Source organism: Corvus hawaiiensis, chromosome 14 (genome assembly GCF_020740725.1).
Source record: "Corvus hawaiiensis isolate bCorHaw1 chromosome 14, bCorHaw1.pri.cur, whole genome shotgun sequence".
Lineage (NCBI taxonomy): Eukaryota > Metazoa > Chordata > Aves > Passeriformes > Corvidae > Corvus > Corvus hawaiiensis.
Window position 1 is genome coordinate 11901016 of NC_063226.1, and position 22245 is coordinate 11923260.

At 49.2% G+C, this 22245-nt stretch overlaps 3 protein-coding genes across 3 annotated transcripts; 2 read left to right on the plus strand and 1 right to left on the minus strand.

Moving 5' to 3' along the window:
* The first annotated feature begins 639 nt into the window (after positions 1 to 639).
* Positions 640 to 2703, plus strand: SLC25A5 (solute carrier family 25 member 5). Its single transcript, XM_048319155.1, is given in 5 exon segments — positions 640 to 838; positions 956 to 1442; positions 1558 to 1698; positions 2308 to 2390; positions 2392 to 2703. Coding segments are annotated over 5 exon segments (864 nt in total). The 5' UTR covers positions 640 to 727; the 3' UTR covers positions 2434 to 2703.
* A 5934-nt stretch (positions 2704 to 8637) lies between these two features.
* On the minus strand, positions 8638 to 11616 carry STEEP1 (STING1 ER exit protein 1). The gene is made up of 7 exons (XM_048319158.1): positions 11434 to 11616; positions 11122 to 11239; positions 10949 to 10990; positions 10701 to 10839; positions 10088 to 10177; positions 9870 to 9962; positions 8638 to 9110 (listed from the first exon to the last, which is right to left on the minus strand). The coding sequence occupies exons 1-7, from the start codon at positions 11555 to 11557 to the stop codon at positions 9048 to 9050; spliced, it is 669 nt and encodes a 222-aa protein (XP_048175115.1). The 5' UTR covers positions 11558 to 11616; the 3' UTR covers positions 8638 to 9047.
* Positions 11617 to 12592: 976 nt separating this feature from the next.
* UBE2A (ubiquitin conjugating enzyme E2 A) lies at positions 12593 to 21587 on the plus strand. The gene is made up of 6 exons (XM_048319159.1): positions 12593 to 12925; positions 13240 to 13320; positions 13429 to 13454; positions 18562 to 18651; positions 19662 to 19750; positions 20148 to 21587. Exons 1-6 carry the CDS (start codon positions 12882 to 12884, stop codon positions 20274 to 20276), a joined length of 459 nt encoding a protein of 152 aa, XP_048175116.1. The 5' UTR covers positions 12593 to 12881; the 3' UTR covers positions 20277 to 21587.
* Positions 21588 to 22245: the final 658 nt, after the last annotated feature.

Consider the following 22245-nt stretch of genomic DNA (forward strand, 5'->3'; position numbering starts at 1 on the left):
CTCCTAGAGCCCTGTGTGTGTAGGGTGACAGTATCTTGAGAGGTGTCTGAGCGAGGGTCTCGGCTACGCGTGAGAGAGACAGGGGCCTGTACATGTCTGTAGATGAGGCAGCCTCAGAGCCCGCCCCGTTCCAGCCTGCGCCGCGGCTGTGCTGTGCCCGGCCGCTCTCGCCATAGCATTGGGATGACGCAGAGGAGCCGAAGGGTCGTGGTCACGGATGGCCCCGTCACCGCCAAGTGGTGTGCCCGGGGCAGGGATAGGCGGTGTGACCGGGCCGGGGCCACATAAATATAAGACTGTCTCGCCCGCCGTGCTGGTGGGGCCCTTCATGCCGGGACGCCCCGTCCCGCGATGCTTTATCCCGGGATCTCCCATTCCGCGGTACCCCGTCCCGGTGTGCTCCGTCCCGGTGTGCTCCGTCCCGGTGTGCTCCGTCCCGGTGTGCTCCGTCCCGGTGTGCTCCGTCCCGGTGTGCTCCGTCCCGGGCTCCCCCGTGCCGCGCTACCCCAGCCCGTCACCGCGGCCATGTGCCCCCCACCGGTTCCAACGGCGGCCCCGTCCCCCTGCGGCGGCCACGCCCCCTGCCGCAGCCAATCGGCGAGCGGGAGGCGCGCCCCGCCCACGCTCGCGCCGCAGCCCCTATATTAACGGCCATTGCGGCGCCCCCCTCAGCGCCGCCTCCCGCCTCCTCCGCCCGGCATCGCCTCCCGCTCGCGCCGCTCCCGCCATGACCGATGCGGCCGTGTCCTTCGCCAAGGATTTCCTTGCTGGCGGGGTGGCGGCCGCCATCTCCAAGACCGCTGTCGCCCCCATCGAGAGGGTCAAGCTGCTGCTGCAGGTGAGCGCCGGGGGCCGGGGCCGTCCCAAGGTCGCCGCAAGGAGAGGGGGGGGCGGCGGCGGTGGGCCGGGGGCGCGCGGGGGAGCGGCGCTGACAGCGGCATCTCGGCCCCTGCAGGTGCAGCACGCCAGCAAGCAGATCTCCGCTGACAGGCAGTACAAGGGCATCATCGACTGCGTGGTGCGCATCCCGCGGGAGCAGGGCGTCCTCTCCTTCTGGCGCGGCAATCTGGCCAATGTGATCCGGTACTTCCCCACCCAGGCCCTCAACTTCGCCTTCAAGGATAAGTACAAGCAGATCTTCCTGGGCGGCGTGGACAAGCGAACGCAGTTCTGGCGGTACTTCGCCGGTAACCTGGCATCCGGGGGTGCCGCCGGCGCGACCTCCCTCTGCTTCGTCTACCCCCTTGACTTTGCCCGAACCCGCCTGGCAGCGGATGTGGGTAAAGCCGGGGCCGACCGGGAGTTCAGTGGGCTCGGTGACTGCCTGGTCAAAATCTTCCGCTCAGATGGCCTTGGGGGCCTGTACCAGGGCTTCAGTGTCTCTGTCCAGGGCATCATCATCTACAGAGCCGCCTACTTTGGCATCTATGACACCGCGAAGGGTAGGTTGACCGAAACAGCACTAGAAGGGACATGCTGGGCTGCGGCAGGCCTGTAGTGCATTTCGATAGTGCTGGTGGCTCACCTGCCATTCTCATCAAAGCCTCTCTCCTGCAGGCATGCTTCCAGACCCAAAGAACACCCACATTGTTGTCAGCTGGATGATTGCTCAGACCGTCACTGCTGTCGCTGGTTTGGTCTCCTACCCTTTTGATACGGTTCGTCGTCGCATGATGATGCAGTCTGGCCGTAAAGGAGGTAAGTTTCTACCTCACTGTATAAGAGTTATTGGGCATCCCTGGATCAATAGCTGGTGGTGGAGCTGAAGTGAAGGCAGAGTGGCTTGGCTTTCATCAGCCTGCGTAGATATCCTCTTCTCTTGTAAGCAGGGGTGTAGGAGGGGCTGCAGAAGCAAGTGACAGGAAGGGACACGAATGAGTTGGCCTGTGCAGCACAACTGTAAGGTGGCATGCACCAGTCAGGTATATGTCTGTAGGTAGGAACAGCAAAACTTGCCCAAGGATGTTGCAAGCCAGTGTCTCTGGGACAAGAAAAGGCAGCCTCCTTAGCAGGCACAGCCTGGCCAACTGTGCAATAACTTTTGGGTTTGGAAGTGTTGGTGTCAAAGCAATGAGTTGCTGCCTTCTGTTTGAACCAGTCCTTCCAGTGTCTCCCAGGGACAATGCAGAAGCAGCAGCAACATCTCTCCTGGGCAGTCTAGTCTTCTGATGTGCTAGTATTGGAGAAAGTCAGCCAAGAAATGGAATGCACTTGAGGTTTTAAAGCTAGCAGATACATGAGGCTGTTTCTGACCTGGATGTTGGGGGTCACAGGCATCCACTTCCTAAAGCTGTCTGTCTCCTGCAGCTGACATAATGTACTCTGGCACTCTTGACTGCTGGCGGAAGATTGCCCGGGATGAGGGCTCCAAGGCCTTTTTCAAAGGTGCATGGTCGAATGTACTCCGAGGAATGGGTGGTGCTTTTGTCTTAGTCCTGTATGATGAAATCAAGAAGTATACATAAGTTGTTTCCTGTTGTGAACTGGCATGTTGTTCTATGTAGTCTATGACCGTTCATGGACTTGTTTGAAAACCATCTAGTTACTAAACAGTGGTGGCTGATGTTTATACAGGTTGGCATGGGGCAGGGGTGACTGCCTGCCCTGTCTTTATCAAATTATTCCCCCTGATGGGACTCATGATGATTTCTATTTCAGTCACTCCTGCTTAAAGACTACAGAGAAATAAAAATCCAAAACCAATTTTCTTCATGTCATGTTTGTTCTTACAGCAGTTGAAGTATGAGGGGGTTGGGGGTCTCAGCAGTTGTAGAGAAAGAGGAAGATGAACCATCTCCATCCTGCAAGCCTCACTACTTGCTAAGTACTGGCAGGTAAATACAGTGCAGGCTGCCACAGAAGCTAGGTAGTGTTTCCTCCCCAGGGGAAGCCAGTAGTGTAGGCTGGAATGGGGACTGAAGGGCTCACCCAGTGGACCTCCCTGAGACTCCACTAACCAGAGATGATGGACTGTGTGCTACAGTCGTGCCTCTAGCCTGTCTGCTCCTTGGAGCTCGGGAAACCTGATTTTGACAATGCCAAGTGCCTAAACTGTGTGTAAAACACAGCACTCCCCATGGCACTGAATGCGTGGGAGGCTGGAGGAATGTCTTAAGGGAGTGTTTGCTGCTCTCTGGAGGAGCAGAGCTTGTCATCATGTTCTCTGCCTTAGAAACTGAGCTACCTACTTGGGCATGTTAAAACGCAGTCAGAGGACCCAAGTGCTGCTGGTCTGTATCTTCCCTGGCTAGCCTTGCCCTCACAGAGGGTGCTGTGCTGTGGGGATGCAGTAGCTGAGCAGAGACAGCTTCTGTACCAGCTATGCTTGCTAGGCAGGGAGCTGCATTCCCAGGCACTTCCCTTACCCCTGGAACTTAAGGTTCAAAATTCCAGGGGAAGGGGAAAATTCCTTCATGCTGCTGGGACAATTTGGGGAAAACTGCAAGATTGAGCAATGTGTGTGGTGTGGCCTTTACCCAGATATCTCTCTAGGTCTGTGAGTCACCCCAATGAAGCTGCCTGGTTTCTGCCTGGGGATCTGGAGTGGTGAGTGGATGCTCTCCTGGTCTTCTGCCCTTCAGATCAGTGAGTCTCCTCACTTCCCCCATGCCTTTGGTCCTTTCTGGCTGCCCGGGCCTCCTCAAAGCAGTTGATTTCAATCACTGAAACCAATCTCAACCACTGCCCAAGGCAACTAAACAAGTCCTTGTGTTGCAAAGGGTGAGAGTTGTTTTTATTGCTGGAATCTAAGCAGGGCAGCCAGGCATGAGAGCGCAGCACCTTCTCTGCTGCAGGTGGTGTTGGCTTGCTGGGGTCTCTGTAAGTGGGCACATGCATTCCTGATGGGAGACAGTCTTGTGCCTCACAGTTGAGCCAACTGTCCTTGCTGATGCTTTTCAACTGCCCCTGGGCTGCTGCAGTATGAGATCCCCCACTGCCTGCTATGGAAATGAAATGGGCTGTAAAGGTGAGATGTGAAGCAATGCCACAAGCAGTGGGCAGTGCTGGGGGCACAGGCAGCAGCCTAGCAGGGGACTGTGCCATGGGGCAGCTTTACCAGGGAGCCCTTTCCTGTTGTGCAAGTGCAAGCTTACTAATTAAGGGCTCTCAGCCTCCTGCTGCTAAGCTCACCTGGATTTCAAGGGCTGCTCTGAAATGCTGCTGATTGCTGAGCATGGGGCATCCCTTTCCTGTCCTTTCCTCCACAGGGAAATGACCAGGCCATTGGCACAAGGTAAGTGCATCATTTCTTCTTGAACACAGTGGTGGGTGACTGAGGCACTGACCTGGGCTGTTAGGCCAGGCTGCAAAGGAGCTGAGCTGGGGAATCCCTAAGTGCTTAGACGTACAAATTGTGCACTGGACTTGGGGTGCAGGGCTGGCACTGAGTGAAATGGGTTTTAGCTACCTGCCCTATCAACTGCCTTGGGGATTCAGGAAACAAGAATGTGTTTCATGGCTCTTTTTAGCTCTGGCAGGTGGGAGATGTGGGGCAGAGCCCACAAGGGTTTTTCCCTGCAGTCCACTCTTGGGTAGCACAGGCTGGTAGGCCTTCTGGGGTTTTAACCTCCTTCTCCTGGCAGCTCCCTGGGAGCAGCTTTATCTGAGGACCAGGCTGGGGGGTTTAGCTGCTGCTGTTGCCTGCCACAGGAGCACACTGCACAGGGATTAAGGGCTTTGTTCTTGTGGCAAAATTGAGGCATGGGAAAGGGACTGGGGCCAGCCAGTGGCAAGGCAGCAAGCTGAGTGCAGTCCCTCCAACACAGCATTGGGCTGTGCTGCCCCAAGGATGGCATGGATGGGGGTGGATTTTCCTTTTAAACATAATTCTCCTGTGGGAAGGGCTGAACATCACACACATCATTATTTCCTCCACAGGAGCTGTGTCCAGCCTGGTGTATCGTCTCCTTTGCTGGTGGGAAGGGATGGGTAAATGCCTGTAGTGCTGCTTTTGTCTCAGCCCCTCGCTCAGCAGCCATAAATCCCAGGCTTAGGAGGTGTTGACACAGCACAGCTGTGCAGGGGATTGTGTGACACATTTGTCAGTGGCTGGGGCAGGTGGCAAGTGGTGCAGGATGGTTGGAATGGCTCAGTGTGCACCAGCCTGCCCCAACTGGGCTGTGCCTGACTCTGTGCTGAGTCTTGCAGTGGAGAGCATCCCATCCCAAGGATGTTAAAGACCAGCAAAGTGCCAGCTCATCCACTCCACTGTCCCCTTCAGCAACCATTGTGTCACTCCAGGCTGTGTCTCTGGGCTCTGGATGGAGCCAGGAGTGCCCCTGCTTCTATGTCCTTGTCACCCTTGGCAGGCATTGCCCCAGTGTCTTTCATGTGCTGCCTGCATGACTGGCAGCATCTGGTGCAGAGGGGCAGGGGAAGAGGCAATACTTTGGGTCATGCAGGGTAAAATCAGTTGTTCTGAGCGGGGATTGATCCTGTGACTGCCCAGCCATGCAAGGTGGCCCCGTCAGCTGCCCAAAGCACATGTGTGGGTTGGGCTGTAGGTACGGAGCTAAGCTCACATGCCTGCAGGGACACAGCCCCAGTTCTGCGCACCCCAGAGCCATACCGAGCTGCCGGGGGGTAGTGTTTTTGGGAACAATGAGCCCTCAGGACCTGCCAAGACCCCACACCAAGACTGGCAGTGTCAGGGAGGTTCTGGGAGGTGTCATCCCACCAGTGGTTTGCTGGTTGTTGCTTTCTGATCCTGCTGGGATTGACAGGAATTACAGCCCTGGCTGCAGGCATGGGATGGAGTTTTTCTGGCTGACAACAAAAGAGATTGGCCACTCGTGCCTTGAAATCTACCCAAAACCCCAGTATGCTGTGGCCATCTCGCTTCTTAAGGACCCCTCAGCAGGAATTACAAGGCTTCCATTCCATCCTTGGAGCCCAGCCCTCCAGCCTTTTAAACAAGCCCATCATTTTATACTTTTAAAATGCCTGGATGTGGCAAAGCCCTGTGGGCTCTTTAGGATAGCACCCGCAAAAGCTGAGACTAGTTTGATTCAGGCTGATCAGTTAGTGCTGCTCCCAAGCTGATCGCTTTGTCATACACACTGTTATTGTGCATCTATCAATGCAACAGTCCAGGGAGTCAGAGTGGGCCATCTGCATGCACATAGGTCAGTAAGTAAAACAGCACAAACATGGAACGCAAGGAGAGATGTAAGGGTTGGCCAGAAACATCCCCTCAGGGGGTAGGCAAGGAGGACTCCATGCTGCTCCCCAGGCACAGCTGTGATTAACAGGGAGGAGGTTGGATTCACTGTTACCACTTCTCTTCAGCGTTTACAAATTGTATGGAGGTTTTGTACAAGTTATGGGTACCCAGGCAGCATCGTTACATCCAGAGCTGTTCTGACATGGTAAATCAGACTAGAGTCTTGTGAAGGTGCCTGGAAACTGGTCTGGACTAAGTCATGAAACATGGTAAGGTAAGTCTGGCCATGTGTGCCATTACTTTTGGAACAGATCCCCTCCTTCACTTTTATTTCACATTTTGTGATACCTCTGTATCTGGACAAGTTCTTACATACAATATGGTGCTCAGTTAAACAAACAAATATATCACTTACCTGTATCTACAGATTTATAAAAACAAATGTTGACTTTTACAGAAACATGAAATTTGATTTTTCTTTGGTCTGAACTCTGCTGCAGATTACCCATTTGCTACCAGGGTATCGGAAACCCTGCAGGATGGCTGGTTTCATCTATTATAAAAGGACATTTCATCAATTGTTTGAACTAGGTGACCCTGCTTCCTGTTCCTACAGTCAGCTAATATATTTCAATTCATTTAGATCTAGAAATGAAAAACCTCATTTGATTTACACTAGCTCCAGTTGAAGTAAGAAATGTATAATAATGTATTAGATCAGATTCTCTGTGGAGTTGTTTCAGCCATGGACTGCATAACTAGAGTGTATCAAAAGCACCTCAGAAGAAATAAAATACTCCCCTTTCTGAATCAAAAGCACCTCAGAAGAAATAAAGTACTCCCCTTTCTGACTGGGTCCATGCACACATCCTGAGCCAAAGTAGGCAGATTTCCAATGACAAGAACAACAAACTGACTGAACATGGACTGGCCTTCCAGAAGTCTGTGCTGTGCTGTCTCAAGGCTCCAGGTGGCAGCTGAGGAAGTTGATGGCAGTTGATAACAGCTACTTTTGACAACTTGTGCTGAGCTGGGCACTCAGCAGATTTTCTTTGTGCCTCACCAACCTGCAAAGATGGTCCTATCCCCACCTGGCAGCCCCTTCACAGCCCGTCCTCAGCTGAAGCCTTTTGTCACTCCCAGCCTTAACCCTGACAATGAATCACACCATCCCCAAGTTAGCTTGTTGTTCTGGTGTCACTTGAAGCAAGACCACACTTCATCCTTGGACAACTGGAGACTCAGCGTCTGCATCCCAGCACCTCTCACATGCTTCAAAACCTATTTTCAGATGTCCAAGTCTTTTACTCTTGCTCGGGAAAAAAAATTCTGAATTTTTATAGAGAGCGACCTGCAGTTACCCCGGGCTTGGATCGCTCTCAGAGGAACCCTGGGGCCCTCGCCTGGCTGGACTGTGCTACCACACTGGGAAAGGGGTTTGCGTACCCACGCATGCCTCCTGCCCTTCCCAAGTATCGCAGACCGCCGAGGGCCTCTGGCCACAGGCTTCTGGAAATAGGCTTCAGATTAGCAGGTGATCAGCAGGGGCCAAGATCAGCACTGTGTGAGTCAACCTGAACACCTGCTTACCAGCCTGGCATTAAATTGTCACAGGATCTGCAGACCCATCTCTGTTAGCTCTGGGCCGAGTTCACTCCCTCTTTTACACCTTGTTTTCCCAAGAAAGGAAGGACAGATCCTTAGGTAAGCACAACTGAGTTTTCCCAGTCAGGATTATAAAGCCAGATGGAAAATCTTTATTGATTATAGGAAGTTTTCCATAGTAATTGTGGGTGATGGAAGGATTTTGTTCATTGGTCACGTTTTATGATATTTGGTAGAGTAAGAACATCCCAGGAAAGGTATTTTGGTTCAAGTCTGTAATATGGTATTTCATCCCAAGTAGAGCAACAAAGACATGGGCTAGAGCGCACTGTTATTACATCACACAAGAGGCATGAAGTACTATTACCCAAACAAGGTACTTTAAAAACTGGTGTGTAATGTCTATTCAAGTCCTTAGTGGTCAATACATTCAAAACAATTTTTCCTTCACATTTCACAACTCCAAATACTGATACTGTTTTGCCCAATGGGCTAGTTCAGATGTACAGTTGTATTCTTTAATGATCACTGGCTGTATCAGTAACTTCCAACCATGTATTTGAACTCATTAGCAGCAGTTTTTATTTACAGTAGTTTAAAATAGGGTTGGATTTTATATTCCGTTGTCTGTCCGCTGTGACAGTTTAATTCTGTACAACTGCAGCCTTGTGATGTTCAGCAGGGGCTGAGACTGCAGTGCTGCTGCCCAGTCTGTGCTGGCTGCCTCTGGCAGGTCAGGGTGAGCAGCAGCAGCACCATGCCCAAGCATTGCATCCCAGTCGTTCCAGACTCTGTTGGAATGGCATGGTTCAGGCTGCTGCACCTTTTGGACACATTTCAAGTAACAAAATGAACAACAGGCATAGAGCTTACTTTTATAAGGATTTCTTTGTTGTATAGTTACTTAGCGTTCTAATATATTCAGGGAAACACATTTGAAAACTACAAAATAAAAAGACAGGTATCTAAAGGCGAACTCAGGAAGGCACCCAGCAAAGATTTTCTTGAAAGTAAATATTCTACGTAGAACAGCCTGCTCATAACACTGGGTCTGTAGAGAACTGCAGTTGGAGCAAAGTCTCCGGTGCCATTGAAGTTAAGACTGGTACCCAGAGTATCACTTAATACAGAGGGATACAGAGAGGTTCTCATCCTCCAAGCTGGCTGCAGCACAGTGCAACTCTTGAACATTGTCTGTTACTTCTGCTTCGTTGACAGAACTGTGATAGCTCTTGGTAGCTTTCTCCTGTCTCCAAATATCCAGCAGATACACAGCATTTCATTTGAACTGGTTATCAATCAGGGTTCCCTTCATCTTGGCTTTCTTGGCTTCCAACTCAGCCTGAATAGGAAAAGTAAGGCAGAATTAAATAATGTCTGGATACTTTTCCCTTCAGTGCACCAATGAGGTTTGCGCTTCTTGTCTGACCAATGCAAACTTTTCAGTTCCAAAACCAGGAGCAAGAGCAGCTCAAGTGCTTTGCTGACTTCCTCCTCCACTGACATACAAAACGAGGACCATCTTTAAAATCATAAAAAGCCCAAGACCAACTGCCCAGGAGACAATTTCATACTTTCTATCCTCAGGTGGAAGCTGCACATTTCCTCCTCCTTCCATCTACTACCCTCCTGTCACAGCAAGTAAGATCAGTTGAGATGTTCTTGCCATTTATTCTTCGAGTGCCCCTTGCAGTAGCAGCTGAGCTGCAGATCCTCCACAAGAGCCTTGCTTTGCCCTTATGTCTCATGGCAATGACCTGCTCTGCCAAGCAGGCATGAGAGCACAGGCTGGCAAAGCCATGGCCTGATTTCTCCTTCCCTTGTTCCTCGTCCAACAGGTCACAGAAAGCCTCCCTGCAGGCACTCTGCTGGCTGCTCTTCAGTTACCTGTCCAGGTAATGGCATGCAAATTTAAGTTCAGGGGGATGAGAAGAACATCTCTATAAAACTTGTAAAGGAAATTTCATCCTCACAAAGCTGCAAGTTGCCTGTGACTGTACCAGGACCTCTCTATACTTGCAGTCTAATCTGCAAGATAGCTTTTGTGTACAAAGCTAACACATCTCAGAGCTTTGTGTTCAACACCAAAGAAAACACTCACCAACTCTTGTAGCCTTTTCTTGCTCATGCCTTTGCGTTCCAGCTGTTTCTCAATCACTTTTGCATTTTGTGCGTACGAGTCTGCAATCTCCCTCTGAAACACACACGTCACTTTGCAACAGCAAACCCCAGAGTAACAACATCTCATCCAAACAGTGAGACCATCACTGGCTCTGACCAGCTGAGATGTGGCTGCCACTAAGGGCATCCAAAACTTACTGCTTCAATCTCCTCCTCCTCTTCATCAATTGTGGAGACTGTGACAGAACTGAACTTGCCCATGTCTTTGGTCCGTTTGGTCATCATCACCTGGGTGAAAAACAAGAATATTTTGTTAAACCTTGGCAACAGTTGTACCAGTAGGGATTGCTTCCTCCTTCCAAAGCTTTTAAGGCTTCTTACACAAGTCATCAAGATTACCTGAACTCTGTGGGTGCCAAAGGGGAAGTATGCTTAGTGATTTCTGGGCTTAGAGGTGTCACTACCAGAAGCAAGCTCACTGACATAACAATAGATGAGCCAGACTTCGAGAACCACTGTGCAGACTACCAACCTGACCTACTTACAACTGAAAACTTTCTGTTAACTGAGCCTAAACATCAGGCACAGTCTGGATTTCCAAGGCTATTTTGCTCTCCTTTAGTGCTAGGACTCCAAGCTGCAGTGACCTCTGTCAAGGAAAACTTAAGGGAGACATAGAAAAGACACCAATTTGAGTTATTGTTCAGAGGTCCTTTTTTCTTTTCTCTCCCCTCTGCCCTCATCATTAAGTTATTTTATACACAACACCTTTAGAAAAGCAAAGATATCCTTCTTCTCTAAAGCCAATTACCTTTTTGGGAGGTTCTTGTTTCTGAGTATATATGTTTGTTTTCCCAAAACCTTGGCCAAATTTGACCACAGCACCATCAACAATGAATGTCACAGGAGCATTTTTCTGTTGGTGTTGATAAAAGAGCAGCAGTCCACACCTGGAAACAGAAATATGCATAGCTGAGAGGAAACCCAGATTCTGGATTCCTATGGTTTCCTTATAAAAAAATGTAAAAGTCACTCAAAAGACTAAAGAACGTCACTTACTTGCCACATTTCTTCCTGAACTGCCGCTCTATGCCTTCGGGTCTGGGGGAGAGAGGCAGCACTTGAGCAAAGCATATGGACACAGCGTCTCCGTGCCTGGCGGCTCCCAGCTGGGCGGGGAGGGCAGCCCCTTCCCCGGGCCTGGGGCTCAGGGGGTGCAGAGCCGGGCTCACCTGCGCAGGAAGACGCTCTCCTCCTCCTCGGCGTTGCAGAACTTGTGGGCGTGCTTGGCCGCGTCCATCACCCGGGCGCGGTCCCGCGGCCGCATCGGCAGCTTCTCCAGCTGGCAATCTGCGGGGAGCGGCGGGGCCGGGCTGGCGGCGGGGCCGGGCGGGCACCGGCGCCGGGAACCCGGAATCCGCACCCTCACTCCGCACCCACACCCCGCCGCCGCCTTCCCGGGCCCTCTGCGCCACCGGGCCGTGGCCTGACCCTCCCCGGGCCGCGGCCTGCCCCTCCCCGGGCCGCGGCCTGCCCCGGCTCACCGAGCACCAGCACCATCTGCCCGCACAGGCAGTAGTAGACGTGCAGCGGCTTCTCCCCATCGTCGTACTCCTCGCGGTCGCGGGTGTCGGAGCACACGACGGAACGCGACACCACCTTGGGCATGGCGGCGGCGAGCTCGGAGCCGCCTGGCCCGGCCCCCGCGCGCCCGGCCCCGCCCGCCGGGGCGGCTCCGCGGGGCGCCGAGGGAACGCGCACAGAGCCGGGCGGGTCCCGGCAGCTCCTGTGCCTCTGAAGGTCGAAGGTCGGACACTGGACAACGCTCTTCCTGACAAACACCCAGAGCTCACATGGTTCTTATTGCACAGGCTGGTACAGCGGGAAAGGTCCGGAACAACAGGTTTGCAGTGCGGCCGTGAAAACAATTTTCTATTACTTTCTTTCAGTAGGTGTTCTCCTGTGTCTTTTCTGAAGCTGCCTTCCCACACAGCTGGATTATATGAAATTACAAGTGAGGATAAACTCAAAAAACAGAGCCCAGCCAGCCTGCTTTACACAATAGCAGAGAGATTCTTACTTCCAAAAGCTGTTAAAGAAACATAGACAATTGCTTATTTTCCCTTGGAAAACACTCTCTGGGGAAGAGGAAAATGCAGCGTAGCAGGTTGTGCTGATTTTGACAGTGATGGAGTTAACTTTCTTCACAGTAGTTGTTTTGAGACCATGGTTTGGATTTGTGCTGGAAAAAGTGCTGATAACTCAGAGATGTTTTTGTTACATGAGCAGGATTTACCCTGAGCCAAGGCCTTCTCTGCTCCTCACCCCACCCCAGCAGCGAGAGGCGGAGGGTGCCCAAGGAGCTGGGAGGGGACACAGCCAGGACAGCTGATCCCAGCTGACCCGAGGGATATCCCCAACCATATGGCCTCATCCTCAGCAATAAAGCTGGGGGAGAAGGAGGAGGGGGAGCATTTGGAGTGATGGTGTTTGTCTTCCCAAGTCACTGTTACGTGTGATGAAGCCCTACCTGCCTTGGGGAAGTGGGGAATGAACTCCTTGTTCCGGTTCGCTTGTGCGCCTGGTCTTTGCTTTCCCTATTGAACTGTTTTGACCCCAACCCGCAGCGCCGCCGCCGCTCCGCCTCCCGTGACGTCGCTGCTTACGTTGCCCCCCGCCCTCCGCCGCCGTTGGTACCGCCCCCTCCAGGCACCGCCCCCCGCCGCGGTGGTAGAGGCTGGGCCGGGGGCTCAGCCACATCCGGCTCCGCCCCCCTCTCCCCGCGCTGTTGGTACATCCCGGGACCGTCCGGCTGCCGGCGCAGGAGTCGGTGCAGCTCAGGCTCTCTCCCTTTCCGCGCCCACCGCAGTGGTAGAGGCTGTGATCGCTCCTGTCCGTCAGTGCTGCCGCCGCCTCAGTCGGAGATCGAACCTTAGCCGCGCCCGGCGCTCCCTCCGGCAGTGTATGCCTGAGCTATAACCCTCAGCCCGCCATGTCCACTCCGGCCCGTAGGCGCCTCATGCGGGACTTCAAGAGGTACCGAGGCCACGGGCCGAGGGTAAAGGGGCGGGAGGGAGGAGGACGAAGGGCCGAGCGCTGCCGGGGAGGAGGGGGCAGCACAACATGGCGGCGGGGCAAGGCGCGCTCCGCTGATTGCGTAGCGCGGGCGGCGCTGCCTGGCGCGGGTTACGCCGTTTGCGCAGGCGGCCGCTGCCGGCCCGGGTTACGCCGCTTGCGCAGCTTCGTCCCGGGTTACGCTGTTTGCGCGGCGCGGCCGCTGCCGGGCTGGGTTACGCCGTTTGCGCAGCGCGGGGGGCGCGGGCCGCGCTCACCGTCCCTGTGCCCTGCAGGCTGCAGGAGGATCCCCCGGCCGGGGTGAGCGGGGCCCCCTCCGAGAACAACATCATGGTGTGGAACGCCGTCATCTTCGGGTGAGTCGGCAGGGAAGGGGGCGGCAGGCCGCGGGGGCCGCTCAGCCGCCGGGGGTTGGAGCCGGGCTGCCAGTGGGGTAACGCTGTGCTTTGCTTTCCCTCCTCCAGGCCCGAGGGGACCCCTTTCGAGGACGGTAAGTGCGGCGTGCGGGGCTGGTGTTTGGCTTTCTCGGGGTAAACTGCTGCGTTTTGATACGGCCTTGGTGTCACTACTGTAGACCCTGCAACAAACAGGTGTGGGACTGGGAATGGTGGGGGGGCGTGGGTGCATGTTCACCTGACCACACACGTGTGCCTGATATATGTAGATATTATTTTTCTAATCCTACTCTCAGAAAGTGTTGTAGATTTAGATTGCTGTGTTGACTTACAGAAACATATAAATTAGCTTGTACAGTCTTGCTTGTAATCGCTATTACATCATTTTAAGGATCTCTGCAAACTTTTCTGTTGAACTCTGGATCACGTTTTATGGGACACTCATGTCTGGGTTAGCATTAAAAACTTGGTATAGAACTGTTGTGTTTTGTTTGAGTTCTGGTTTTTTTTCTGATGCTGGAAGTGTTTTGTGAGCAAGTTCCAACGTGAGTCGCTGAAGTAGGAAATGGGCTGAATATCTGAGGAAGTTCAGAACAGTGGCTTTTTCTTGTAATTTATTTCGCTCTGCTACAATTGGTATCATTCAGGGCTTAAGATTGAAAGGACTTTTTAAGTTTAAAAGATGACTAAATAGGTCCTGGTAACATACCTGTAGTTTCCATCTGGTCTTACTGACTTTGATAGGTTTACTGATGCAGTATGAGTACTTAAGCATCTTGTGAAAACCTGTTAGACATAAAATACTGTCTAACTAAAATCAGTGATATATAATTATATAGCCTACACTGAAAATATCTTAAAAAAATGTATCTTAGATCTCCATTACTCATGACGAAAGCATAGGAAAAATTCCTTAACTCTTCTTTGTTCTTGGCTGACTCCCTTGTCTTTGTTTATCCTTGGAGGTAGCACCTGTGGACATGCCTCTAAATTGCAGATTGTATTTCTCTGTGAAGATTTTGAAGATTTTAAATATTTCAAGCCTAAGAAAACTCTGAAGCCTTACTTCTTTTTAATGTATTTGATTAGTTAAGAAACTTGCTGGAGTAGCTGCTTCTGCAGTCTAATGTTTAGAACTTGGACTTAAAACATTGCATAATAGAACAGGTAGACAAAATGTATTTTGCTGTCTCATCTTGTAATCCTCAAAGAAGGGCTCTCTTAAGTTTTGTGGGGGTTTCTAGAGCTGCTTAGGCTTTGGAGCACTGCTGCTAATAGAGTGATTCACTGTTTGGAGCAGAAAGCTGTCTCCTTGCAGTGTGCTAAAATGCAGGTTGTTGCCATGCTCAGGCTCTTCCAGCTCAGCATGTGGTTAACAGATGCTGTAAGGGCTTTTTTCCATATATTTCCATTTAGTTGCAGAAGGTTGAAGACTGCTTTTGAGAGCCCTGACATATTGATTTCCTGTGTGCTTTCTGAAGCAGCATTATGTCTTTATCTTGGATACTGAGGACGTGTTGCAGTCACAGCAGTTTGAGGTTCAGACAGGTGCTTGAGGCTGCTGCTGCTGTCCTCCTGCTTTGGTTGATGTCATAATGTAATCTCCGGATGTGATGGATTGCTCTTTTCTTAGCAAAATGTGTGTTTTCACACTGTGTGCTCAGGAAAACAGATGTGTCTTGTGTTGCAGGATATCTGCTTCTCTCCTCTCCTCTGGATGTATCTTACCTTGCTAGATAACAAAGCACTAAGTGGTGCCTGGAGATAGGGCTTGTCGGTGCCTCAGCTGTGCTTTTCCATTCAGTGAGTGGAGTAGCACAGTTCAGATAATGGTAGTGCAGTCCAGATGCAGTTTAGCTTTATTTAGGTAAGAGTAAGAGAATTTTATTTTAACACTATGTTAGTTTGGGCTTGCTTTGCAACTGCACAGGCCCTTGTGACTCAAAGGTACGCTGAAACTCTATAATCTTTCCCATGAAGCCTTGCAGGTCAGTGTTCTTTTTCATTTTTAGGCTCTTTCACTCCATGGTGATACTGTAAAATTTCAGATAGCTTAGTTCTTGTGAAAGTAGGCTGTGAAATTTGGGGGGTTTTGTTATTCTAGGGGTATGATAATTCCAACATCATGAGAGCTACTGTTCTTTATCCTCATTCTGGTGAGGCCCTTCTCCAGTTGCAGCTTCTGAGGTGTTGTAGTTTGTCTGGGCTGCAAACCTGAAGTTGAATGCATTTGTTTACTTGCTGTGCAGCATTCTGCAGCTGACATCCCTCCTTCTCCACCCCCAGACTTTGGAGGGTGTTTTCACAACTCAGTGTGCAGGCTGGCTCAGCTTAGGAGCAACCACTAATTTAGATCAGCAGCATAACTTCCATCTTCTGGTTTAAGAGGATTCGATTGCAGGTGTCTGCAGTAGGACCCTGGGGATATTTATCCTGCCCTTCACCATATCTCTAAGAATTTTTATGTGTGTGGCATCTAAAGTGGTAATGCTGGCACAGCCATGGAAATCCAGGTTGTCCCAGTCCTTTAGACCTGTTTCTCTGAAACTGGATGATGATACTGTGGTTAGTGTAGGATTCCTGGCTTGGAGACATTTAAGTAGTTCAGCTATTGTAGTATCCTGCCTTGCTGTGGTTGTGCAGGAGGCTTGAACAGAGAACACAAGGCATTTGTCTTTTGTGCGGTTTGTGCCTTGCTTATGGAATATGGATCCTGTATCCTCGTGTGGGAGCAAAAGAGCTCGTCCCTGCTTTTTGGGCAGTGGAATGGAGGGGTTGCTGTCAGGGTCTGCAGGGAGGGGACCCTGCAGGGACACGGGCTCTGCTCTCTGGGGTTGCTGGGGCTGGTGCACAGGTCATGCAGAAGCCTCTCTTGGCTGTGTCAGGGTCTCAAATCCTGAGGTAGAAGTGATCAACAAGATAAGTAAAGGGCAGAAAAGAGAATGTTCTCCTAAGATTAGTGGTGATCCCAATATCAATAATGACAGTGAATATGATTATTTATGTTTTAAAAATGGCTGTCTAGGGTAAATTTTGAGAAATACCAGTTGAAAGTGCTAAAATTAGTGACAGGAGGGACTGGACACTGAAGACGTCATCCCCATCTGTGTGTTGTGATACCTGTTTGATTTTTGTGGGCTTTCAGTGTGAGTGACCCTTGGACTTCGGTGCATCAAATCTCTGGATTTGCCCTTTAATAAAGCTCAATAGGGAGGGTTTGTGTACTGTGGAGCATTTCAAAGAGCCACTGCCACTCTGGGCCCTGACTTGGAAATCTGAGTAGGTAGATACTCCAGCTGGATATTGCTCCAGATAAGCCCCTTGCTCAGATTTGTGTTAAAAGTAGCACTGTCCTGTCTCTGGTGGGACAATAGCTTCCCTTTCTTTCAGTAGTTTTAAATGGATTCTAAGACCAAACTGCTCCTGTTGCTGTCAAACCTGTGTGATGGTTTGTGCTCGGTTTTCATCCTACTGCTTGCTTAGTCACTCCTTCCTCAGGAGGAGGCTACTGAGAACCAGAAATGGGGCAGGGAGAGCTGAGAATATCTAGAGTCAAATCTCTAAGCATTTGGTTCTAAGGGGCAGATGTTTGCAGCTGGTAGAAGTAGTTACTAACTTCCCAGTCCTGGCTTTCAAGCTGATCTCACACCTGGCTCTGTGCCTCTGGACTAAACTGGAGTAAATTTGAAAACCCCACTGCAGATTTCCACTAATTTGAACAATCCTAACTCTACTGTTCTGGCTCGTTTGTTTCACAGTGAGATAGCATAGCGTTGGCTCTCTGCTCCTACATTGTTAGGCTGCTAATAAAAAAACCAAACATGCATAAACTTATTTTTAGGGTGTTGAGATTTCCCACTGCTGTAGGGAAAGTGCTAAAGCATCTATGCTGTCTCTTCATTTGCAAACTGGAATGTCAAAGCAATGACCTTCGTTTCTTGCAACTCAGTGTTACAGTTTATCTCCTTATAAAGGAAGGAGTCCCTGGGAAATCATGCAGATCCTTGCTGATCTGGAAAAAAAAAAAAGAAAAAACAAAAACCCAAACCAAAAATCTGTTCTCTGGTTTACCAGTTGTTGGCATATGTTTGCCAGCCAAACAAAGGAATAACTTCATTATATTGGTGCTGGAAAACTCCTTCACAGTAGGAAGCAAGGACACTGAACGTGGAGAGGACAGGGGGAACCCGACTCATCAGTGATACATAGGGATGACCTTTCAAAAAAGGTAATATGCCCCACCAGCAGCTTGCTCCAGCTGTTACTGTCAGGCGCAGTCCTGCTACAGGAGAGCGGTATATTTATATGAAGGTGCTTCAGATATTTCTCTCTGGGCATACCCAGGATCATCCTGGGCTGCCTCCAGGGCTGGTTGCTCTCAGTGGTAGCGTGTTTGGGAGGAGCTCGCATGGTCTGCAGGTAGAGTTCCTTAGTTACCGAGCTGAATCAGGAGCAGTCCTTAATCCCCTAAACCCATGTGTGCAGCTTAGTTGACAGACTTCTTATTCTCAGATTGTCATAGCCTGAGGAGAAGGGTTAAAATAACTTGCATTGGTGCAGGCTGTTAAAATGGTTGGATTGAGACTCAGCTACAGTTTTCTGTTTCTGCTTAATCAGCCTTTCTCTAAGGAAGACTAGTTAGTGTAAAGTAAATGGTCAGGTTTATATTTTAAAGTGTCAGATTTGGATGCTGCATTCAATACTACTTTTCTGCAAGACCTGATTACCTTACAGTTGTTGAGAAACATGACCTTTTTTTTTTTTTTTAATTTAGAGGAAATAACTTACAAGGTCCTTGCTATGACAGCATATTCCATAGATAGGACTCACCAAATGACGTTGTGTTACACAGATAGTTCTACACCCACTGCTGTTGTTTGTACAGTGTACTGGGATTAGGCTCTCTGGAAGAAAACCCCAAGGGCAGATTTATTTCCTTACGTAAACCTTTTGACTGGTTCTGGCAATAAAAGTAAGTCACAGGAAAATACTCTTGTACCGGTACTGTCTGGGACTCCAGCGTTAATTATTAGCTCCATGAGAGTAAAGGAATAGCTGTGGGATTGCACAATGTGTGTTCCATATCCAGCATGCCTGTGTGAGCACAATAGTGTGAGTGTGTATCACAGGGGGATGCTACTTACTCATCCCTTGTGTAAATTCATGCTGTATAAAGGTTGCTTATCTCTCTTTCAACTCCAGGAACTTTCAAACTTACAATAGAATTCACAGAAGAATACCCGAATAAGCCACCTACTGTTAGATTTGTCTCTAAAATGTTTCATCCAAATGGTAAGTACTTACACAATGCCTGGGTTTACTTTTGCTGTTTTGTTGGAGGTTTGGTGGGGGGAAGAGAGGGCTGGGGTGTTTTTTATTACAGCTTGCTGTATAAAAAAATCTACCTATAATAAAAGTTTTCACTATCTAATAAGGCAGCAAAATTCCAGTGTGGTTGTGTAGTTTTGGTGAGGATGGATATGTGAGCAGTGCTTAGGCTTGAAAAGAAAGGGGCAATAAAAGGAGCCTCTTACCTTTCAGGTGTTACAGCACAGTACTGATGAGACACTCAACTGCCTGTTAAGCCTTACAGAAGAATATTTTGTACTTAAATAGCAGTGCTTTGGACTTCTGTCTGTATGTATTGTAGACACAGCATAGTGACACTGGTGAATGCAGCTGTCTTCTATCACTTTTCTTCCCCAAAATGCCTGTAAGAATGAAATGTAGTGTTAGGGTCCAGCTATAGCCAGTGACAGTAAGAGTATTTAATGTTATCCCCTTCCTTGGTAACTAAAGGCTGGAGAGGTATTCCTTGCCTCCAAACAAATACTAGCTTTGTGCAGAAATACTAGAAACCTTCCAACATGGCAAGTGTGGGTACAGTGAAGGGAGAGAAGGTTCTCCTGTAGCTGCTCTGAGGAAGGTGACTGGACTCTAGAGACTTCATGGGGAAACCTCAAGTGTGTGTGTTTGTGGGTCTTCTTTGTTTGGTTCACTTCTGGGTAGCTAAAATTTTTTTTCCTTAAAATCTGTTTGTGGTTTTCCATAGTGGTAGTTGCAGTGACACAGAGAAGTTAGTGAGAGAATAAGCAGGGGTTGAGTTTAAATACTTGAGGCTTCAGTTGGTGAGGAGCTTCACTGCTTCCTACCTACAGGCCTGTTCGCAGGATTTCAGCCTGTCAGACACTATGGACTGTTGCAGTGTGTCTGTACATAGGTTTTCAGGATCGGGCAATGTGGGAGAAAAGCCAGGAGCTGTACAAGTTGTGTTTTAAGCTGGTTTTTTTGACCCTTTCCAGTCTATGCAGATGGTAGTATATGTCTGGATATCCTTCAGAATCGCTGGAGCCCCACTTATGATGTCTCCTCCATCTTAACATCCATACAGGTAAAAAAAGAACTCTGCATGAAGAGACAGAATGACATTAGGATGCTTTGACAAAAACAGCTCAGGAAAGTTTTTTCCCCCCTCTCCTAAGAGCCAGTGTAGCAGCTATACCTTGATATTGGCAAAATGGGAATCCTTTCCAGGTGTAAACTGGCCAGGCAGTGACACAGGTGGTCACTGCAGGGCCCACCAGCATGTATTGCTTGGCTGTCACAGAAAGTCACCTGCACTGTGCAGGGGTGATGCTGGTGGCCAAAGCCTCTAAAGCCTTCCAGCTGCAGGAATGCAGTGTGCTGCACCTGGACTAATGTCTCTGCTCTGACTAGTATGGATAGTTTACAGAACAGTTGGAAAACTGTACTTGGCAGTGCCTAAGGATCTTTTTCTTTTTGCACAGTCCCTATTGGATGAGCCAAATCCGAACAGTCCAGCAAACAGCCAGGCAGCTCAGCTATACCAAGAGAATAAGCGGGAATATGAAAAACGGGTTTCTGCAATAGTAGAACAGAGCTGGCGTGACTGTTGACCCAGGATGATGCAAACGAACACTCTGTTGATGAGGAAAATAAAGTGTCCGAGTCATCTTTTTCCTCCTAGCATTTACTTTGCAAGCAAAATAGCTGTTGTGCTGTTGCCACCCTCCCTTGCTGAAGCTTCTCCTTGGACATCAGAACGCACCCACTTTGAAGTCAAACGTTCTGTACTTGGGTTACTTGCAAAAGAGTTACTGATGCTGAGTTCATTTTCTGTGGTCCCTCTCCAGTCTTAGGGCAGTATTGTGCATTTCTGTAGTGTACACTAAGCTTTTAATTGTAATTGTGTTATACACAGTGATGCTTATGTGTAGCTTGATAAAAGGGATGTTTATATACATACACATTTTTTAACTGATATTAACTAAAGTGCTGATGTGTCCAGGCTGGTCACTTACCCCTACTATTGGTTTAGACCCCACTGCATTTGTAAGGACTGGGTGAAGAAATCACCTTTTGTTTCCCTTTTGTATTGGTTTATCAACTCCTTCACTTACGTTAAAAAAAATCAGCTCTTCAATTGATTCCAATTCAAAGATTTAGTAAAACCCTGGAATGCTTGTTACTTCTGCACTTCACATGCAAGATTTATGTACAGATCTACATAAATCACTACAGCTGTGGTACTTGGATCTTTGCTGAGGGTGAGAAACAAGCCCTTTTATTTTTTTAATTACTATTTTAAAGGACATGCCTACAGAAACTGTCAGTAGGTTTCTATAGTCCTGTCACCAAGGCATTACTGGACAAAACCAGGTAGAGTTGTGGTTCTCAGCGAAAGGCCTTCCACATGAAAGAAGAGGTAAAACCTGACCTGTTCTAGCGATGGAATTACTCTCCTTTGGTGTCTTTCTCCTGCCCCTTATCTTTAGCTGAGAAAGATAAGTTGTGTTTCGGAATTAACTTTGTCTTTTGGAAAGTTTGAATTAAGTCCAGGGTAGGCACTCAAGTCTCTGCAGTTTCTGCTCTTCGTAGATGACCGTGTGGTTTGTGTAAGCTACTGCTGCATGCTTGAGTTTGTTCCCTTCAGTTTTATGAAAGTATTTTTTCAATTCTGAAAAACATTTGTAAGTCCAGTCACTTTTTTTGTAAGGCGAGTTTGTACCTTTGGATACAGAACCTTAAGCAGCAGTGTGGGATAGAACCTGCAATTGTGTTGTCCACTGTTCCAGTGTCTTTTGTGTGCACATTGGTCTGTTAGTTGAAAAGTATAACTTTGCACAAGTAACCCATGTAAGAAACTGTACATTTTTCAAAAGTTGTAAATAAAGTGTAACCTTAGTGCTTATTGTATAAATAGGCAAGAAGTGTATAACTGTGCTTCTTTAACTGGGCTGCCAGGAGTTGGGTGTGGGGGTCAAGCTCCAGCACTGTGCACGACTTCTGCTATGGGCAGCATTTGGGAGAGAGGTGTGCCAGGGGTAGTGTAGGATGATAAATTCGACTCTAGAGCCAGGAGGAGGAGAGACAGGGCTGGCTGCACCTGCAGAAGATCAGGGTGTGGACTGGGCTGTGGATAAAAAGGAGCATATGATTCTGAGTTAGTTAGCTACAGCAACTTGGTGAGCTCAGCTGATACAGGAATCACATTTACTTTCCTCCTGTCTTAGCAGGTGGAGAACAGGATTTATGATGAGTGGCAGATAACAAAAGCTGGTTCAATTACAAGTGCATGGGCTCTTTCAAAAAACGTAATACAGATTTGTACCTGCAGTGACAACAGCTTGTACCCTTGAACAGCCTTGTGCCTTACATGGAGCAGCCGTAATGCCTGCTGCAAGCACAACCCTTTCTGAGGGGGCCAACTGCCTCTAAGGCCACAGAGGCCCTTGTAGCAGTCCCACTATTCTTGTGTTTATTTCACTAGTTAAAAAAACCCAAACCAATGGATTGGACTCTTAAGGCAGCCAGAAAGGAGCAGCACTGAGGTGCAAAAGAATCCCACCATCACACCTTGCTCAG